At 38.5% G+C, this 21,146-nt stretch overlaps 1 protein-coding gene across 5 annotated transcripts in view; it reads right to left on the reverse strand.

The window, feature by feature from the left end:
• Positions 1-21,146, reverse strand: part of bcas3 (breast carcinoma amplified sequence 3) — a 584,912-nt gene extending 563,766 nt beyond the window's left edge. The window contains exons 1-6 of one of the 5 annotated variants that reach the window (XM_031896950.1): positions 21,087-21,146; positions 14,130-14,179; positions 11,084-11,175; positions 10,538-10,592; positions 9,245-9,320; positions 8,131-8,237 (exon numbers count right to left, since the gene is read on the reverse strand). In XM_031896950.1, the coding sequence (XP_031752810.1) occupies positions 8,131-8,237; positions 9,245-9,320; positions 10,538-10,592; positions 11,084-11,154 (309 nt within the window). In that variant the 5' untranslated portion in view covers positions 11,155-11,175; positions 14,130-14,179; positions 21,087-21,146. Of the gene's footprint in view, positions 1-8,130; positions 8,238-9,244; positions 9,321-10,537; positions 10,593-11,083; positions 11,176-14,129; positions 14,180-20,794; positions 21,023-21,086 lie in introns of those variants that run through there. The other 4 variants (XM_031896949.1, XM_031896951.1, XM_004911624.4 and 1 more) reach the window with 4 other exon arrangements.

The following is a 21,146-nucleotide window of genomic DNA, read 5'->3' on the forward strand; positions in this document are numbered from 1 at the left end:
AAAGTTTCCCCACAACACAGGGGAAAAAATGAATTAGTTGCACTCAGTGTTTCATTTGGAAGTTTTATCGTTATCATTTTATATTTGACAGATTGTGCTTTTAACGTACTCCATAATCTGCTGTTCCATTAAAGATCAGAAGGGAAGAGATTGCATTTGGTAAATTGTCCTATATTTCTTACACCAGCAATTTTTAAACAATTACACTTCAGAAACTCAGCAATTCCATCACCTCCAATCCCCTTTCACCAATCCAAACACTACTGTAGTCTTTTGAACCACATCTAATGATATCTCCCATTTATAAGTAACACTCTCTTGTCAAAGATCTTGCTCCAAAGGGATCTTAATGTAAAACCACTCAGACGATGGAGAGACACATGCTTTTGGAGGCAGACTGTGAAGGTGTTTGGGAATCAATGCAACACCATTACAGACAGTGTCAGCTTAGCAGCTGTCATAAACACTTCATAATCACTCAAGCATAGCAGGGGCACTCCCAATTACTGCATTATTTCATTATTCAAGGAACTGCTGTCACAGAGATGAGGAAAGTGGTGCAAAGGTAGCTAGTGATATGTGGGAGTTTTAGAAAAAGGGCAACTATACCTCCTATATGTTAGCAGCTGTTTCAGAGACTCTGCACCTAAGGCTACGTTATTCTATGTTGCGTACAGTGTATAACAATCAGGTTAGTATTATATACAAAAAGATTTTCACACATCCCAAGTGGAGTTCACTTGCAACACTAAAATTATTAAAATATTACATTATAACATTTATAAATATACATATATTAATGACATTGTTTTATGTTTATAAAAAGCAAGTGGCCTTCCATATCTGAAAGGTTCCTAACACAGCTAAGCAAAGATTCTACTCAGTAATTTAAATAAAAAATAAGCATACATATATGACTCTAAAACAGTGCTTTATTTTGTTGTACATATTAGGCCAACACTTTGTGATCAGAAAAAATCAGACTGTTCAACTGCTCAACCTACAGGCCAACTGGTTTCACATTCTATAAGTATGAGTGGGTAAACTCTCTATGAAGGGGCAATGCATCTGACTACTTTTCTGAAGATATGCCTTCTCAGCTACTGGCAGGATCACTTAATTATAAGAGCAACGAGTGTTGCTGAATGTAGATTCTAAATAAGCGCTGCACTAATTTTACATCAGAGCATATACTCAGCTTGTTCTGTAAGTGGCGACGATGCTCAGGTTGTCAGACTCTATGACAGAGGTCCCTAAACTTTTTTTACTTGTCAACCACATTCAAATGTAAAACGAGTTGGGAAGCAACACAAGCATAAAAAAATTTCCTGGTGTGCCAAATATGGCCTGTTATTGGATATTTAGTAGCCCCTATATGGACTGGCAGTCTACAGAAGGGTCTGTTTGTCAGTACTCCTGGTTTTTATGCAATCAAAACTTACCTCCAAACCAAGAATTCAGAATAAGCACTTGCTTTGAGGCCACTGGGAGCAACACCTATGATGCAGACCAGTGCTGTCTAACTATCTTACTGGTCTACCTTGTGTGGCCTCTGCATTAAAGTCTGCCACTTCATTGTTTACACCTCAGACTCAGCCTGTAAGAAGTCCAAAACTGTAAGTCCCTGCATTGCCCATACCTGGATTGTTCACACCTCAGAGTCAAACTGTAAGCCCCTGCAACGTTCACCTTTTCACACATCAGTCAGTAGTGTACTGTTCATCTTAGAGTGGTCCTGATAGGTTTCCCGGGCTCCTGCTCTACTCTGCCTGTCCTGCTCTGTCTGTACCTGCCCTATGTGTAAGCCTATGTGCGCCATATTCTGCCTGTGAGCCTGGGGGAAGGTTTGTTGGATTTGCAAAATAGTTGTTAGGGAGTCCCTAAACTTTCTTTTACATATGAGTGATGGGTACCTCTGCAGTGAGGACCAACCAGTTAGTTTTTAGGTGTGCTACCACCATTAATGTGGGTATGGTCTTAAAAGTGCTTGTTATAAATTGGGTGTGGTTTAAAAAAATAGCAGTGGTCCACACTGGCTTCCATTATCAGTCCTCCTCTACATAGGCCAGAAAAATTCAAGCCCTCGGTACAGCAAGCTGGACAGCCCTGATATAGACAAACAGAATTAGGAGATGGGTGAAATTGCAAGGGTAAGTTGGAGGTTTTAACTGAAAACTAGAATGGTTTAGTTTGAACAGGCTGCTGTTTACATATACTAACTTTAAGAAACAACATAAATAACTTTCATTATTTACATGTTAATTAAACTACCCTCACTGTATGGATGCGTTTGTAAATTCCTTAGCCTGATTATGTTTTTCTGCTTTAAAAAATGAGTTGGAATTATCAGCTTCTAAACTGCATAATAAAGTAGTTTGCTGACAGTGTTAGGTTGAGGGAGCATATTAATAAATAAATTAATGTGTTTTGTATGCAAAACACCTGTAATCACCCAATGTGCCAGTGCCATTAACAATTGTTTCATCTGGGAAGATATCAATACCTAGTACTAATACAAAGTACTGAGGAAAAAACACATCATAACTATACACTGGAATTTTACTGAATGCTGCATTAAAATGAATTTTCAATACAGTGGTTTCCAAACTGAGGGTCTGCCCCTACTTCCTTGGACTAAAACCCAAGGTATGGGTATAAATTCTTTAGTTTTAAATATCACTGGAACTATACATGATTGACTTTTAAAACCTAACCCATTAACTGAAACCTAAACATTCTTAAGACCTTAACTTTACATCAACTGCTTTAGCAAAGAAAATGAATTCATAATTTAGTTTTATACTGTATATGTGTGTTGTATATAGTACAATGCAAATTCATACATAATTTAAGATGCAAAAAATACTGCAAAGCTGAAAAGTTCTTATGGGAAGTTGAAAAAAAAATAGTAATTACAAGCCTAATTGTTTTTAGAGCAGATGAAAACAATATAAAATATAACCTTGAAACCAAACAAAAAAATCCAACAACCTATCTTTACATGTTGAAATATTTCTATTACTCACATACTGGGTTTTAGTGCCCCCTAATGGATGAATTCAGAAAGTTAAAGATGTTACAAATGCTATTACAATTACTATTGCAATTGTTAAAATAGCTTTGTTTAATTTTGGAAGAAACTTTAAAAAATGTATCTGTTAATGTATCTGTTAGTGTGACAAATATGATGTAGGAGTGGGGTCATAAAAAATTAATATTTCCAAATGTATAGAGAGTAATTTGGATGTGATGTCAGTAAAATTCCTAATGCTTTTTTTCATGTTTTGACTTATTTTGTTGTTTTAGAGGCTATTACCTCAAACGTTATAAATAAAAACATAAAAGTCAGCTTGCTGTTAACCCCCATGTGGAGGATCACTAGCCAGATAACCCACTGACCAGACATATATGGTCAAATCAAACTGACCAGCTTCCTCAAACTGCACTTGTAGTCTGCAATATGTGAGGAGAATCCTAAAATATACATTTATAACATCAGCTGACTACCATTAGTTGTACAGGTTTTAAGTCTACGTACTCTTTTGGCAATAAAATACCCATTCAACAATCTTACTACAAGAAAGTATCTAAATTACCCTGGATGTCATCTCTATGCTTGCAGCCAAATAGGCAGCATTCCCTCAGTAACATCCACTTGTCACCTAATAACACACTAATGTAATAAAACATTGTTTGCCCTTGTCCAGTAACTCATAGCAAACAATCATGTGTGTCTTTTCAACAGCTGGCCCATAAATGGTACCTGCTGATTGGTTGCTATAAGTTACTAAATTTGTAGCATATTTAGCACATTTTTTACAGTACCCTTTTTACTCTACATTAAGTGCCACAGGTCAGCACTGGAGACTAGAACTGACATGTTTAGGGGGATTTGCACATGTAACCATTTAAAGAGGTGGTTCACCTTTAATCGAACATTTAACATGATGTAGAGAGTGCTATTCTGAAACAATATGAAATTGGTTTTCTCTTTTTATTTTTTTGGTTTTTCAGTTATATAGCTTTTTGTTCAGCAGCTCTCCAGTTTGGTATTTCAGCAGCTATCTGGTTGCTAGGGTCTTATTTGGCTAAGCAATCATTCAGTGGTTTGAACAAGAGACTAAAATATGAATAGGTTAAGGACTGAATAGGAAGATAAGAAATATAAAGTAAAAATAAAATTGTAGCCTTAAAGAGCAATAGTTGTCAGGGTCAGCGAGCCTTATTTGAAAGCTATAAAAAAAAAAACAGAAAATGAAGGCATATAATTAAAAAAGCATAAAAAATAAATAATAAAGACCAATTGCAAAAGTACTAGGAATAGGACATTCTATAACAAACTAAAAGTACACTTAAAGGTGAACCACCCCTTTAAGCTTCTCTAGATGAGTATAACCTGGGCTCAGGTGTTTAGTGCTTTTGGGACCAATAGCTTCAATACTTAGAATTCTAAGTCTAAAGAGCAAAAAAGCATGAGCGCAATAAAGCATGCGATTAACAGTTCAGCTCAGATAAAACAGCAATATCATATTTCTCATCACATCAGTATCTATAGACAAATACAAGCAGATCTAGAAATGTTTATAGATTTTAATATCATTAATTCTGTTTTAATTCCAGCTAAGACTGTAGTCTCCGCCTGCAAAGCTTTTTTAGCCAGTTATTCCTCTAAATAACAGACTTGAAAAATCTGTATAAATAAAGTAGTAATTTTAACTAAAAATGTTATTAAAAGGGCAAACTCCTGCTACTCGGCCTCCCACAATGCTGCCTCTAGAATAGACATGGTTCTAATCTTTAGGCCCCTATTGTCAAAGGGGACAGATAGCATTTACTTCCCAGGTAGTATATTAGGCTACGCCCCCCCTTTCACTTAGCTTGTGCTCTCAAGGAGAGCCCCGATCTGAGCCGGACTTGGAATTTTACTGTTGAGTGTTATTCTCATAGGGAGCATGTTTAGAAATGCGGGCTGCTACCTTCCCATTGTTCTGCTGATCTGCTGCTGGGGGGGAAAAGGAGGGGGTAATATTACTCCAACTTACAGCTCAGCAGTAGAGTGAGATTGAAGCTTTTCCACAGCACAAGTCACATGACTGAGGGCACCTGGGAAACTAAGAATATGTATAGCTCCATGTCAAATTCAAAATTAAATTAGTAAAAATCTGTTTGCGAAAAAGGGATTTCAATGCAGGATTCTGCTGAAGAAGCTCTATTAACTGATGTGTTTTATTAAAAACATTGTTTTCCAATGGCAGTATTCCTTTAAAGAATAAGTAAACCTGCCTCCTCAGTTAGAAGTTGATGTTTCCTTTGCTTCCTTGTGCAGAGTGAAGCCCCGCCCCCACTTCCTGTTCAGGTCTCTCATTACTTAGACTACTGTAGTCCAAGTGGAGAGCCTTCTGTGCATGCCTGGAGGCAGCAGGAGCCAGTCTGTGCATTAGCAGGGTTTTTTTTCTGATGAGGGACCTGAACAGGAAGTGGGGGCGGGGCTTCACTCTGCACAAGGAAGCAAAGGAAATGATCAACTTCTAACTGAGGAGCCAGGTCACTCTCAATGCTGGGACAAAGGTAGGTAATTCTGGAGGCTGTTTAGACTAATTTTACTGATAGAAAAAGAAAGGTTTACTTATTCTTTAAATCAGTTAGAATTAAAGTGTATTTTAGTTTTAAAAGAACACAATGACACACTTAAACCTCCACAACAGTGTCTGTCAACAAAGCAATAAGCAAAAAGAGCAATTCTACTATTTGGAATCTGATTCAACTTTCATTTCACTTGGGACTTGCACCCACAATTCTCAGCAAACTCTGAAACCGGCATGTATTCAAGGAACCCCAAAGTATGGGTGAGACGTCAGCAAAATCATTATATCGATGCTAGGTATGGTGACACACAAACAAAACCTAGGCAACCAATAAATAAGTGAAAGCTTCATGTTGTGCCCATAAAATTGCTCAGTTGTATCTAGATAGCTCCCATAACTTTGCACATCACAGCATAAAAGCCAGAAGAGTGAATTATAACTCAACCTTTCAAAGAAGATGGATATATATGCTGCAGACGTAAGTTAAATTGCATAAATAAGTTGAACACCATGAGATTGGGTGGGGTGCAGACCTAAAACACAGTGGAGGCTGCCTTCCTTTATCATAAGTAAGGGCCAGTAAGGTGTAAAGTGTAAAGGCAAGAATAGCAGTGTGTGTGTGTGTGTGTGTGTGTGTTATTAAACAAAATATTTATAACAAAATTGAAATGAACATGGAAAGAGAATAAAATCATCAGAATGGAGAATAGATAATTCTATTGCCTGTTAAAGTGGTAACAAAAAAATATAGAAACTAAAGTATCTTGAAGAAAACAAAATAAGTTATAATATGTATTTTGGAGCACCCACAGTCAACCCAGTGGGACCCACATTCCTCCTGCTTTCAACACTCCCTGTTGACTCTCAGGTAGGAGAATGGCTGGAGAAGGGAAAATTTATAAACTATACAGGAAGCAACCCCGTGGTCCGTGCACCCTGTCCCCCCTGATGGGTTTACTTCCTCTATAGTTATGTCACTGCTACAATGTTCTACTGTATGTCGTTTATGAATTTAAAATGTTTCACATTGCAAAACTGGCATATCTATTTTGCCACCGCTGGCTAGGGGTGGTTGGTGTCAATAACCCAACATTTATATGTGGGCCAAGTGTAAAAATGTTAAAAAATGTTTAGCCACTGAAAGATCAGCTTTGCCATCCTTCAATTCTTTGTTTATAGGTGTTTCATGATTTCCATTGCATTTTCAGGGCAGTGATGGTTTTGCCCCACAGTGTAACCCACACGGGTAAGTAATGATATCAATTATATGAGCATAAGAACAAGAAAGTCTGTGTTTGTTCCAAGTCATTTTATCAAAATCAGATTAGGGTGAGTGAGGAGACATCTGCAGGTAATACAGTTGGGAATTTATATAATCCTAACTTTTAAAGCCAGATATCCATGTGTCCTGTGGGTTCATCAAAATATCCTTCAGGCTCCTCTTGCTCTTTTAGGGCTCTGGCACACGGGGAGACTACTGGAAAATGTAAATCGCCGGTGGGATGGCATATGCGGCGGCGCGATTTCAGTGAAATCGCGGAAGTTGCCTCAAGAGGAAACGTCTGCGATTTCACTGAAAACGCGTCGCCGCGTATGGCATGCCACCGGCGATTTACATTTTCGCCGGTGGGATGGCATTTCGGGGAGATTAGTCGCCCGCGAACAGGGAGATTTGTCGCGGGCGACTAATCTCCCGTGTGCCAGAGCCCTTAGCCCAAGATGGGCTCAGGGGATTGAAAAAGAGATTAAGTTTAAATTATACCCACAATGTCCTTTGATGCAATAAGCCAGATGTAGAGGCACATGAAAAATTGGTTATAAATATTAATGGGTTGTTCTTAGAGTGCCCTATCACTTTTGGACACAGAATATTGGCCTAAATCTGTAAGAAGACCTTTGTAGTTACTTCTGAAAATCTGTATATTTGTATCCCCTGGCCAGGAACCTACTGTACACGTCCTTCAGTTGCTGATGTGCTACTATTGGATCACTATTGTTTTTAATAGTCCTTAGAAATTGTGAGTAAAAGGAGGGTGGAGGAAAATATTAATGTCAGTTTCTTAAAAGAAAACTATACCCTTGACCATAGTAGGTCTCTATAAAAAATAAATCACAACATACAGCAGATATGTATATAAATAAAGCCTTTACATGAAATATAAATGTAATCTTCTACCTCAATGCTTGGTGGTTCTCCTGTCATTAACACTTTATACTTGGGACTCTGCTACTTTTTCAGTATTACAACACTGATACATATGTTCAAATTATTTTATTTATTCTGTTTTGGTTTGTTGAACTATACATTTGTTTTTGTTTGATTGCCTATATCTTTCACTGTGGGCAGTTCTTTTTCCTGATGAAGGTCCCAGTATGTGACCAAAATATTAAGTATAAACATTTTTTTAAAAGGCCTGAGAGTGCTATCACTTTTACTTTTAGCATCTAATCAGCCCAAGAGGTGATAAATAGAATAAAAAAAAGAACATTTTTTGTTTGTAAACGTCTGAAAACCATGAGGCCATAAATACAAACATGCACTTACAGGTATACTCCAAATCTGCATCCCATCTGTGTAGCCTATCATCAGAAGAAGAGGTGGATCATTCCCTGTGCTATGCATTTCATGGAACTCCATATTCCTATATGCATCTGCAGAAGTAAACAAATCAAATTAAAAACACATTTTCCATAATTTCATATACATTCTTTATTTAATGAATGATTATAATATACTTAAGTATTGCTTAATATACTGGTCCCTAAAAGTGGGTGGACCCCAGTGTGCCTGCACCTGATACACCAGTTGTAGTTCTGCCTTTATTTAAGAAATATACTTCTCATTTTGGCTTACAGTGGCAAGTAAGAGTGTAAAGGCGTACCATGTGGGCGAGTGCAGATGAGGAAGCTCAAAAGAGCCACCGCCTCTTTACAAAACATGCAGAACAAACGAAAGACGGCCCCAGCACTCTTTGTTCCATCTGAACATGAGTCAAATTGTAAGAGCACACACATGATCAGCATGACACCCCTCTTTGACTGTCACCTTTTCAATACTGCAGAACTGGAAGATTTTCATCTTCTGATAATGGAGCAGTGACGATCAGACCATCTTGCCAAAATGCTTCCTTAAGGGTCTTGGAACCAATATTTGTCTGTCACTGCTTCCTGAGAGGAATGTTTTGATTTTCACTGGTTTCCACCTAAGGTCAGGGGTAACCTAACAAACTTACCTGATGGAACAATTCTACTCTGGTGATTCAGGGCACAATTTAGTCATTATTACTCTTTCACAAAGATCACTAACTGCACACACAGCTGTAACACCCACAACACTGTTATTGCCAAGAACCCCACTTTTTAAGTAATTTTGTGCTGGCCATATCCTGTAAGTAATATGTTGAGTCTATTGTATAACTGTATAAACATGATTGGATTGTACAGGTTGGTCTAGTGCTGTTTCTGTTCAAATGCTAAAGGCTGGCTCTGATCTTTACCGCTATCTTACTTGTAACATAGCGAATACAAACAAATCTGAAAAATGTATATCAAATCTGGGTAAATAAACATATAAAAGTTTAAAACAGTTAAATGCTTAAAGAAATAAATTACTAATTCATATTTTTATGTATTCACGGTAACTAATCAAATGAACATACCATTCAAATCTGCATCTTCAAACCGGACCCAGACAATTTTTTCCTTTTCCTCCGTTGTAGGTGATCCACTATAAGCCTGTTGGATACAGTGACAACAGAGTGATATGTGAGGTAGTACCACCTACATACTCCATTTTATGTGCTAGTACTATGTTAACTCGGTGAGCTTTATGGCCTAGGGGTGCAAAATCTTTAAATCCTGCCCTGCCTACTCTTCAGTCACATTGTGATAAATACACAGATTTTGCCATTATTGTGGACATAAAATGTACCAGCATAATTGCAGTGTGCAAAGTACAATTTTACGGCTCCATATTTTTTTTTATTTACAGTGCACTGCTTTTCACAGAATTCCAGCATAATTATGGCCATGGGGGGCAGGGAGATGTGCCTCATGCAATTGCACTGAAAAATTTTATAGTCAGGATTGCATAATTTCCCTGGTACTTCCAAGGCTGCCCTGCATTAACAGGTGTCTTGAGCACAATTCACACAGAAAGCGGGTTGTATACAGCAGTGCTGAGCACAACTATGTGGAAGCACAAGGAGCAACTTTAGACGCAAGTATCCAAAAGCCCAAAACTTAAATTTATCTTTCCTTACAGCCTTGCCAAAATAAAAAAAAAACATTTATTGTTGGCAGTCTAGAATATTTTGGCTGCATCAGCTAAAGAATGATTTGCACTGGAGTCACTTATAGCATGTTACTTCTTTTATCTTTTTCCTTCCTGACCTTGGGTTTGGGAACATTACAGAAAGTTCTGAATTACGGAATGGCCATCTCCCATAGACTCCATTATAAGCAAATAATTCTAATTTTTAAAAATTATTTCCTTTTTCTCTGTAATTATAAAACAGTACCTTGTACGTAATCCTAACTAAGATGCAATTAATCCTTATTGGAGGCAAAACAAGCCTATTGGGTTTATTCAATATTTAAATGTTTTTTAGCAGACTTAAGTTATGGAGATCCAAATTACGGAAAGATCCCTTATCCGGAATACCCGAGCATTCTGGATAGCAGGTCCCATACCTGTACTTACCAACTGCCCTATGGACAGAGATGGTCTGCACCTAGCAGCACGAGATGCAAAGTACAGCCAGACCCTAGGCATGCATGAGCACTAAAGAACTTGCTCTTGCACCCCTTAGTAAGGTTTTGCATCTGCCTGGTTCTTAATAAATAACCCCACCGATTTGCAATTTAGACCTAACTATTATAAGGTTTATGCTTATGGAGCACTACTTTTGTGCTGCACTGATTATTTAGGAATAAGATAATTTTGCACTAACCTGGGGTACAACATCTTGAAGAAACGTAACAACACTTTCCATGTATGACTGTTCCCTAGAAATAAAAATATTAAGATATAGAAAAAAATTGTGAGAAGAATTGTAAAACAGAGACAATTTGAGGAAAGGGTAAGAGTAACATAGAAAATTAAGGCCCAGGAATGTTGCTGCTCAAGATGCTAAAAAATACATTATGCAGCTAATAAAATTTAAGTAATAGTGAATCTAGTACTTAGCAAAAATTCTAAATATAACAAAAATTATAGGAAACAACCACAACCCCAATTTTTGTAGGAAGTATAAAGGGATTTTAAAAAAACTACATATTCCATACGTATTCCCTTGTGCTAACCACAGCCCTGCAAAAATAGATGGAGAATAAGTTTCTTTAAAATATTTCCACCTTTGTTACAGCTTTTCTTATAAAAACAATTTAGATTTTAGGTTTAAAGTTCCATTAGTGACTAAAAATCATGATAGACTATAACATTTTGGTGGTGAAACAAGTTTGTTTACAATAGTCCCTACAAATAACAATACACTTACGTAACTGCCTGAGGTCGTACCACCACTCCACCTGTGCATCGGCTTGGACGTCGTGGCGACTCTGTCGTCATGTTTCAGCTGTAAATTATGTGCTGGAAAACACACAATTTAAACACAAAAAAAAAGTAATAAAGCATTTACAGTGAGACCTCAATTTTACATACACTGATTTTATAATTCCCTCATTTTCACTCTCTTTTTGAGGTCCCACCAACATATAATGCATAATGTATTACCCTGATTTTACATTTCCTGGATTTTACACAATTTTTTATAGTCCCCTGAAAAAAACGTAAAATGGGGGTTCTACTGATAAGATAATGAAAATAGTAGATTTTAATTAATAGCCATTTTCTATTTCACTAGACTTTAACAGAATCGAATATCATACCCTTACAAAAAGGTAAATATTAATAAAGTTATACTATTATATTTTAGCACTACACCAAAACAGAGGAAGACAGAGCAACTAGCAACAGTTGGTTGCTTGTAGGAACCACAACAGGACAGCCCTTCTCCTCTGGCAGCTGCTTACCATTAAATCAATTTAATGTTGTTGAGTAGTTTTGGTCTAAAATGCTGGCTGTTATACTCCTAAATAAAACAAACATTATATCTACTAGTATTTTATAGGCAGAATTTCCTAGGAATCCTGGATTTGGTGCATCCCTATTTTTTTACCAATTACTGTAGTATAAAAGCTATACTTTTAGTTTTTATAATGTACTGAGTGTGTACTTTAAAATTAAAGGGCTAAACTTAGCGTTAAAATGTTCCCCTTGCTATTGAGATCGAATGTATGCTTCCGCAAAGTCATTCTTAACTCTATTAGTCAGGCCTTAGTGAAATGCCTATGTAGCTGTAGTCCTGTAGTAACACAATACAGGCTGCGATGCCAAACCGAGGCAAATTGTAAAGGAATCAAGTTCTGGGCACTGTTGTTTTCTCTGTAAGAGGGCTGCTATAACTCAAAGTTGGCACAACAACCCTGGACAAGAGGTACAGTACAGTACCTACTGTGTGCCAGTGCAATAAGTTGGGGGGAAATCCAAAATAGTAGCCAAGGACATCATCAATGATGTTAGTGGGCTGGCTGTGGGTGTGAGAGGGGATAGGTGGAACAGGGGTGAGTAGCATGCTTTTAAAATAGTGATGTACGAACTGGAAGAGCTGCTCTGCATTCTGATGGTTGGCAGTTCATAGCACCACTTGGTGACAAAAAGAAAGAGAGAGAACAGAGTCAGCAGAGGAAAATATTTATTGCAACAGCAAGTTCTGTTGCAGAAAGTACTGGGATACAGGGAATAGAAAGAGACAGATATTAAGATGGTGAAATTAAACTGAGGGAGAGAGAAAGAGTGATATTCATGATCACAAATAGCATCTAAAAAATGTTGAATTTTATTAATAGACTGTTTGCTACTAAAAGCCTAATATCAAAAAATAGAAAAGGGTAAAGTATTGTTATTAATTAAAACATTTCAATTTAGCAAAAACTAATCACAGAAACGTTATTGTACCGCTAACTACTGATTCTCACTATAAGGATCTAGTGATAGATTGCATAAGTAGAATTAAGAACTATGTGATTAGAACAGAAGAAAAAGACTGGACATGGTACCATTTTTTTAAACAGGCATTTCATTTAGGGGAGTTGACAGGCACTTTTTATCTAATATAACATGTGTTTCTCTAAAATGGCAAGGGATCCCTGCAAGTACTTGAGTAACCTGTTTACTGAGGGAAAAAATTACTGTTAAACATGTATGCTCCTCCATTTTATCAATAGTGCTTACATTTAAAAATACTAAAGTAATCATCTGGTGGTAAAAGAAGAGGGATTAAAAAGATTGAAAATTATGTATATATCTGTATTTCTATTTAGGCACACAAGGACCTATGTCTAGGGTGGCAGTTTCAAGGGGGGAGTATTCTTTGCAAACCTAAATGCAAAAGAAATTCTCAATTTTTTTTCTAGTCCATAGCCTACCACCAGACATTTCCTGCAAAATTTGGTGGTGGAGAAGGCTGGAGGGGGGATCCCTTCTACTACCTAATTTTCATACACAGACTGTATTTCACATGTGTCAATCGAGTTTGGGTAGGGGCAGGTGATGGCAAAATGTCTAGGGCAGTGCTGTCCAACTGGCGGCCCGCGGGCCGCATGTGGCCCGCGACCCCCCTCTGTGTGGCCCCCCACCTGTCTGGCTGCTTTGATGGCTTACTCTTGTGTAAGCTTTAAATGGTATCAGTACTGTGATTAACTGCCCCCCCTGCATGGTTCTCACCTCAGATTCAGGCTGTAATCAGGCTGTATTGTTTAAATATGTAATCCCCTGTGTTGTTCACACCTTTTAATCTCTGCATTGTTCACCCCCTGCAGTGTTCACACCTCAGGCTGTAATCACCCATATGGTTCCCCTGTTCACACCTCAGGAGCAGTGGAAACCCACAAATAATCCCTGCATACTACAAAAAGAACATATACTGAGGTGGTACTACAATTAAAAAGTTTTTTAATATATAGTTATTGTGCAGACTGTAGGAGCAGTGCCAGCATTGTGTCACTGTATGCTGTCTGTGTGTGCCATACACACAGGCAGCATAGGGCAAGCAGAGTATGGCACACACAGGCAGGGTAGGGCAGGCAGAGTATGGCAGGTTTTTGCTGTACTACAACCATTAATATGGGTATGGTCATGTGATAACATGCGTGTGGTTTCAAGTGGGTGCGGTTTCAAAAAGGGGAGTGGTCAAAACTGGCTTCCATTATCGGCCCTCCACCACGTACGTCGGAAAAATTCCGGCCCTCGTTACAACAGAAGTTGGACGGCACTGGTCTAGGGCATCACTGAGTATTAATCAGGCACTGGGTCTGTTGACTGATAATACTATGTGGTAATCTGGTCTAATAATGCTGTTGTGCACACAAAAGGAATACACCAAGTAAGAAGACTTGTAACTGGGAAAACATGTTTAATTAGGAGACATGAAGCTTATACTTAGGTACTAATTCTTATAAAGATTAGACAAAGAAAAGACTTACCTGCAGATATCAAAAGATACTGATATGTATGTAGTTTAAAATGGACTGACCTGTAAATAGATAAATGCATATAAATGCAGATATAAATATAGTCCAAAGAAAACTTTAGTTTTACAACTGTTCATTTCCTTAATTTATACCTACAGTTTACAGTATGTTAATCTTCGACAGCTCTGATTGTTTGTAAATGTATAACTAAAAAATAGAGCTAGAATACAGCAAAAAAAAATAAAATAATAGATAATATATATTCACCATCTACATCGAACATTGCTCTTATGTAAACTTGCACTTCAAAAATGCTTTATACAATATCTGTTAAAAACAGACCGGAAATTATTATAAGAAAACAGACTTTAACATGTGCTATGAATGTGGCACACATTATTGTGACAGAAGCGGTGAACGAGCATGCAAGGTACAATATTAGTTGCAAATGTGTGCATGGGTCCTTAAAAAGGTTGGTTAACTGGACATCAATAAGGAGGAATAAACCCTATGCTTGGTTTCATTCTAAAAGTTACCATTAGTTACTAATAGTGTGACGGCTAAAAATCTTCTCATTTTACTCCAAAACATGGCTGAGATTTATAGAAACAAGCATGTAAACAGATTTCAGTACAGAAATATGTTGTAACCCCTCACCGAAATCTAGCCAAAATTTTGGAAACCAGCTGACAGAAAGATTTTTAAGAATTTCTGCAAAAAGAATTTGCTAAGGGAACGACTCCTTGACATTAGCAAATATTTCTCAGAAACTGAACAAGTCTAACACAAACCAGTATTGAAGGGGTTACTTACTTTCTGGTGTTTTCATATAGTACACCAGAAATAAAGACTTCTTTTTTTTATTTTTGACCTTTTTCTTAAATAAAACCGTAAAATTCCTCTCTCTTTTGTTTCAGTCTGGTACCTTTGTATTCCAGGTAAACTGTTACATTTTGCTACATTGGTTGATACATTTCTCAGCAGTTAGCAGCTGTTGTATAAACAATAATAGATGACTATAATGGAACTCAGGGATTAAGGTCAGGAGGCCAAAGGTAAAAAATGTATCAACTAATGTAACAAATTAATGTAAACTAAAGTAACCTACGGACTTTCCCCACCCAACTCTCTTGAATTGAATGCTGCCTTAAGTAAGCCGCATTCATTGCGACATGCAGTCTGCAGGTCTCTGTGCTCCAAAGCTCGCAACTATTTGCACAATGCCCCGTGGAAAGGGAAACATGTCTGTTTATCTGTTTTTGGCTCCTGGCATCAGCAACCCTGACAACTAAATAGCATTTTCATAGTGAACTGAGAGAGAGGGAGAGGACGACTATTCAGGAACTATAAAGAAAGGACAGCATCTAAAAAGATGCTTGCAATAGATTAACATACTAAAAGTTTATTTAAAGGTAAACTTACCTTTAAATGAAGACTTGGTCATGCCATACCAGCCATGACTAAATGACTATTAAGGCCATGATTAAAAACCTACTGTTCTGTAGAGAGAGAGCAGTGGGCATAGGCTAACTCTGCATGCACGCACAAATTTTAAGGCTAGCGCACCCAACAAATTGTGGTGCGCCCAAAGAATTTTGTGTGAAAACACAACATTTTGCATCTATTTTGACCTGAGCACACTGTTTTTAAAAACATGCACAAAAGTTTAAAATGTGCGTACAAAATTTTTTTTTGCGCACGTAGCCAAGAAGGAATTAGAGGGAACATTGCCGACTGTCATGAGACAATCCATAAGGACAGGGCCCCATTGCAGCCTGTGCAATCTGGCACTCCTTAACTGGCACATCTAAATAAAACACAAGTTAGGGAGTTGGGGGATAACTAGGTGCTTCCCACCCTTGCACAGTGCTAATTCAGTCATTTTGTATTACTGGGTGAAGCATCAGGTCTTTGTGCTCCAAAAAAGAGCACAGAGACCTGTGGCGATTTGCAAAGAGCAGAATGCAGTGTGCAAAGTGCAAAAAACATGGGCAATTGCAGCCTTTTTTTAACTTTGCTACACTATTTAAGGTTAATGACCACATATATCTTAAATTTCTTCCATAATGGAAGACAAGACCGATTTTCTATATTTGATACATATGAAATGTGAACCTCTAATACACAGTAACATAGTATGTTAGGTTGAAAAAAAGACAACCTCCATCATGTTCAACCATAATGCATATATACAGTGGAGGAAATAATTATTTGACCCCTCACTGATTTTGTAAGTTTGTAAAATGACAAAGAAATGAAAAGTCTCAGAACAGTATCATTTCAATGGTAGGTTTATTTTAACAGTGGCAGATAGCACATCAAAAGGAAAATCGAAAAAATAACTTTAAATAAAAGATAGCAACTGATTTGCATTTCACTGAGTGAAATAAGTTTTTGAACCCTCTAACAAAAAAAGACTTAATACTTAGTGGAAAAACCCTTGTTTGCAAGCACAGAGGTCAAACGTTTCTTGTAATTGATGACCAAGTTTGCACACATTTTAGGAGGAATGTTGGTCCACTCCTCTTTGCAGATCATCTCTAAATCCCTAAGGTTTCGAGGCTGTCTCTGTGCAACTCTGAGCTTGAGCTCCCTCCATAGGTTTTCTATTGGATTAAGGTCCGGAGACTGACTAGGCCACTCCATGACCTTAATGTGCTTCTTCTTGAGCCACTCCTTTGTTGCCTTTGCTGTATGTTTTGGGTCATTGTCGTGCTGGAACACCCATCCACGACCCATTTTCAGTTTCCTGGCAGAGGGAAGGAGGTTGTCGTTCAGGATTTCACGATACATGGCTCCGTCCATTTTCCCGTTAATGCGAATAAGTTGTCCTGTGCCCTTAGCAGAAAAACACCCCCAAAGCAAAATGTTTCCACCCCCATGCTTGACGGTGGGGACGGTGCTTTGGGGTCATAGGCAGCATTTTTCTTCCTCCAAACACAGCGAGTTGAGTTAATGCCAAAGAGCTCTATTTTGGTCTCATCAGACCACAGCACCTTCTCCCAGTCACTCACAGAATCATTCAGGTGTTCATTGGCAAACTTCAGACGGGCCTGCACATGTGCCTTCTTGAGCAGGGGGACCTTGCGAGCCCTGCAGGATTTTAATCCATTGCGGTGTTTCCAATGGTTTTCTTGGTGACTGTGGTCCCTGCTAATTTGAGGTCATTAACTAACTCCTCCCGTGTAGTTCTAGGATGCTTTTTCACCTTTCTCAGAATCATTGACACCCCACGAGGTGAGATCTTGCGTGGAGCCCCAGAGCGAGGTCGATTGATTCTCAGAATCATTGACACCCCACGAGGTGAGATCTTGCGTGGAGCCCCAGAGCGAGGTCGATTGATGGTCATTTTGTGCTCCTTCCATTTTCGAACAATCGCACCAACAGTTGTCACCTTCTCTCCCAGCTTCTTGCTAATGGTTTTGTAGCCCATTCCAGCCTTGTGCAGGTCTACAATTTTGTCTCTGACATCCTTGGACAGCTCTTTGGTCTTTCCCATGTTGGAGAGTTTGGAGTCTGCTTGATTGATTGATTCTGTGGACAGGTGTCTTTTATACAGGTGACTAGTTAAGACAGGTGTCCTTAATGAGGTTGACTAATTGAGTAGAAGTGTCTAACCACTCTGTGGGAGCCAGAACTCTTAATGGTTGGTAGGGGTTCAAAAACTTATTTCACTCAATGAAATGCAAATCAGTTGCTATCTTTTATTTAAAGTTATTTTTTCGATTTTCCTTTTGATGTGCTATCTGCCACTGTTAAAATAAACCTACCATTGAAATGATACTGTTCTGATACTTTTCATTTCTTTGTCATTGGACAAACTTACAAAATCAGTGAGGGGTCAAATAATTATTTCCTCCACTGTATATAACCTGCCGAACTGATAGTTGATCCAGAGGAAGGCAATAAACCCCATCTGAAGCCTCTCTAATTTGCCACAGAGGGGAAAAAATCCTTCTTGACACCAAGATGGCAATCGGACCAGTCCCTGGATCAACTAATACTACGACCTTGCTAAAAAGCCATCCAACCCCTTCTTAAAGCTATCTAATGTATCAGTCAGTACGACTGATTCAAAGAGGGAATTCCACAACTTCACAGCTCTCACTGTAAAAAAATTCTTTCCTATGATTTAAACGGAACCTCCTTTTTTCTAATTAGAGTAGATGTCCTTTTGTAAGTTGGAAGGGCCTACTGGTAAATAAAGCATAAGAGAGATTATTATATGACCCCCTTATGTATTTTTACTAAGGATGCAACGAATCCAGGATTCGTTTCGGTATTCAGCCAGTATTCGGCCTTTATTGGCAGGGTTTGGATTCGCCTGAATCCACGGTCCTAGCTGAACCGAAGCCTAATTAGAATATGCTAAGTAGGATTTGGAAGGGGTAAATGTCCACGTAAACACATATGTGGAAAATTTAAGCTTTCCAAATCCTAATTAGCATATGTTAATTAGGATTCGGATTTGGTTCAGTATTCAGGCAAATCTCTTATGATGGATTTGGGGGTTCAGCCGAATCAGAAAAACTGGGTTCGGTGCAGCCCTAATTTATACATAGTTTTATACATAGTTATCATGTCACCTCTTAAGCGCCTCTTCTCCAGTGTAAACAACCCTAACTTCGCCAGTCTTTCTTTATAACGGAGACTTTCCATAACCTTTACCAGCTTAGTTGCCCTTCTCTAACTCAATAATGTCCCGTTTGAGCACTGGAGACCAAAACTGATCAGCATATTATAGATGGGGCCTTACCAGTGCTCTGTAAAGGGGAAGTATAACCCCCTTTAATGTCATAGATAATAACTTTCACCCCAAAAGAGGAGCAGTTTAATAGAGACCACACTACAGTTTGGGCAAACAACAGTTTTAGCTCCCGCCTGCATCGGTAGAGAGCTCCTGGTGTGATGTACATGTGTGTTACATAAATATGTGTGACGTAAATTGAGGAGCTGCATCCACCACTCCTACCTCAGACGCATGCACATAATGAGAAAGCTAAGAGACTCTCTCACTATGCATAAGTGCACTACACGTCATGGCTGCCTGCACTGGAAGCTACCCCCCCTGTGCAGGTGGGCTAACACTAGCAGGGGCAATTAAAAAAAAACAAAACCAAAAAAAAACTACTGTTTCCCCCAACCGGAGTATGTGCTCATTAGAATAACCCTTTAATAATAAGTATGCAGACCAGGCCAGGAAGAATGCTCCCACCCAAATGACAAAATCCTGCTCACTATACCACTGCTTTTACTTGGGGACTGGGAAGCTGCCCAGTCGCCAGTGCAGCTCCCTTGTTTTTAATATTAATAAATGAACAAGAAGCGAGAGCCACCTACCAAGTATAGAGACACAAAAAGAGGTTGTGGGAGCACTCCAAGTATAGAGACAGCCTGCTGCCCCCTAACAACTTGCTGTGGCCTTTCGACAAATACAGACCACAACATAGGTAAAGTTTTTTTAAGTCTACACAGGCCAAATTTAAATAACCTTTTTACAGTGCTTTAATATTTAAGAAGGATTTAACAAAAGCAGATTAGTCATAATTCATTGAAAAACACTGTACAATGGAACAAAGTTCGAAAATATTATAATACACATTTTTATAAACATTTTATATACGATCATTTCTTATTGTTCTGCCTATCCAACACAATCTATTAAACTAAACTGAGATCTAAAATGAGGTCTTATTACGTGCTGGTGGGTGGAATTTAAAGTTTATGGGGGCAAATTAATGCCAGTCAGTAAGGTTTTCCTTCCCATTAGTTTCCAATCCATGATCAATGAAATACATGAGAATAGGTTATTTATTCCAGAAGGTGTGCTTTATTATTATTATATTAAACATGTTTATAAAGCACCAACATATTCTAAAGAGCTGTGAAATAAATTGGTGCATACACTGAATATACATATTTATACAAAAATAAAATAGATAACCAATACAAGAAGTAAAAATGGCCCTGCCCAAAAGAGCTTCCAACCTAAAAGGAAAAGGTATGAGACACATAGACATGTAGATACGCATCTTTATTTCTTATAACTATTAGTGGAATTGCTATTTGCATCCTCTGCCACCATAACAATGAATCATTTAAAGGCTCAGTGCACCTAGATTATACCAAATGACTGTGAGACATGGCAGAATGCTTGCCTAAATTCCTGAGCAACAACTTCTAAACATATCATCTGTCAGTCTTAAAGCTTGCCTACTTTATACCAGGCAGGGGAAGCCATTAATTAATTACCAGTGTCCTAAATGCATATACTTGTTTGTAGTATAAGATCTCTTTAAGAGAGATTTCTAAATGACATTCAAATCAGTGATGGTGCCAGAGATGACAGTGCTTGTAGCCAGAAGCCCTAGTCTAATTCAGGTCACTGGGGACAAACCAACTTCCATGCCATGAGTTACACGAACACGCTCTGGAATGCGACGCCAATCAACCAACATTCTATACCCAATTGCACCTCAGCTAAGCGCAGGGAACATAGAAAGAATAAAAGAAGAATGTTGTATGTCACCCAACTCCCTAGTCATGTGAATAAATATTGACAACAGCTTATTGCCGCCTGCCTTATAATATACATGCACTGGTTATTACATTAACCCCAACAGTTCTGCCTTTTATTTCCCAGACTGATTCGGTTCATGCTCCCATGCCACACTCACCCTCTCATCAGCTGGCACCCACTTGCTTTTGTAAGACAGTCCAGTTACAGCAGCAAATACACACATACAGCAACAAGGAAAGCGGAACAGGGGCAACCAACCAATCAAGTCACGCTCCGCTTTCCAGAGCCGGTGTCAATCACGATTGTGCAGCCAATCAGAAGGCTAAAGGGGCGGATACTTTATGGTTGGTGACGTAGAGGCTCGTATCACTGACCCCACATTGGCCGACCGACGCGGCCGGGAATCTTGGGCTGTGTTTGTGGTTCGGAAGGAGCTAAACTCCCCTCACCTGTGTGGCTGCGGGGCTCGCTGTGGCAGCGCTTTTCGGCCGGGGCTAATCCGCTTTTGT

Source organism: Xenopus tropicalis, chromosome 2 (genome assembly GCF_000004195.4).
Source record: "Xenopus tropicalis strain Nigerian chromosome 2, UCB_Xtro_10.0, whole genome shotgun sequence".
Taxonomy (NCBI): domain Eukaryota; kingdom Metazoa; phylum Chordata; class Amphibia; order Anura; family Pipidae; genus Xenopus; species Xenopus tropicalis.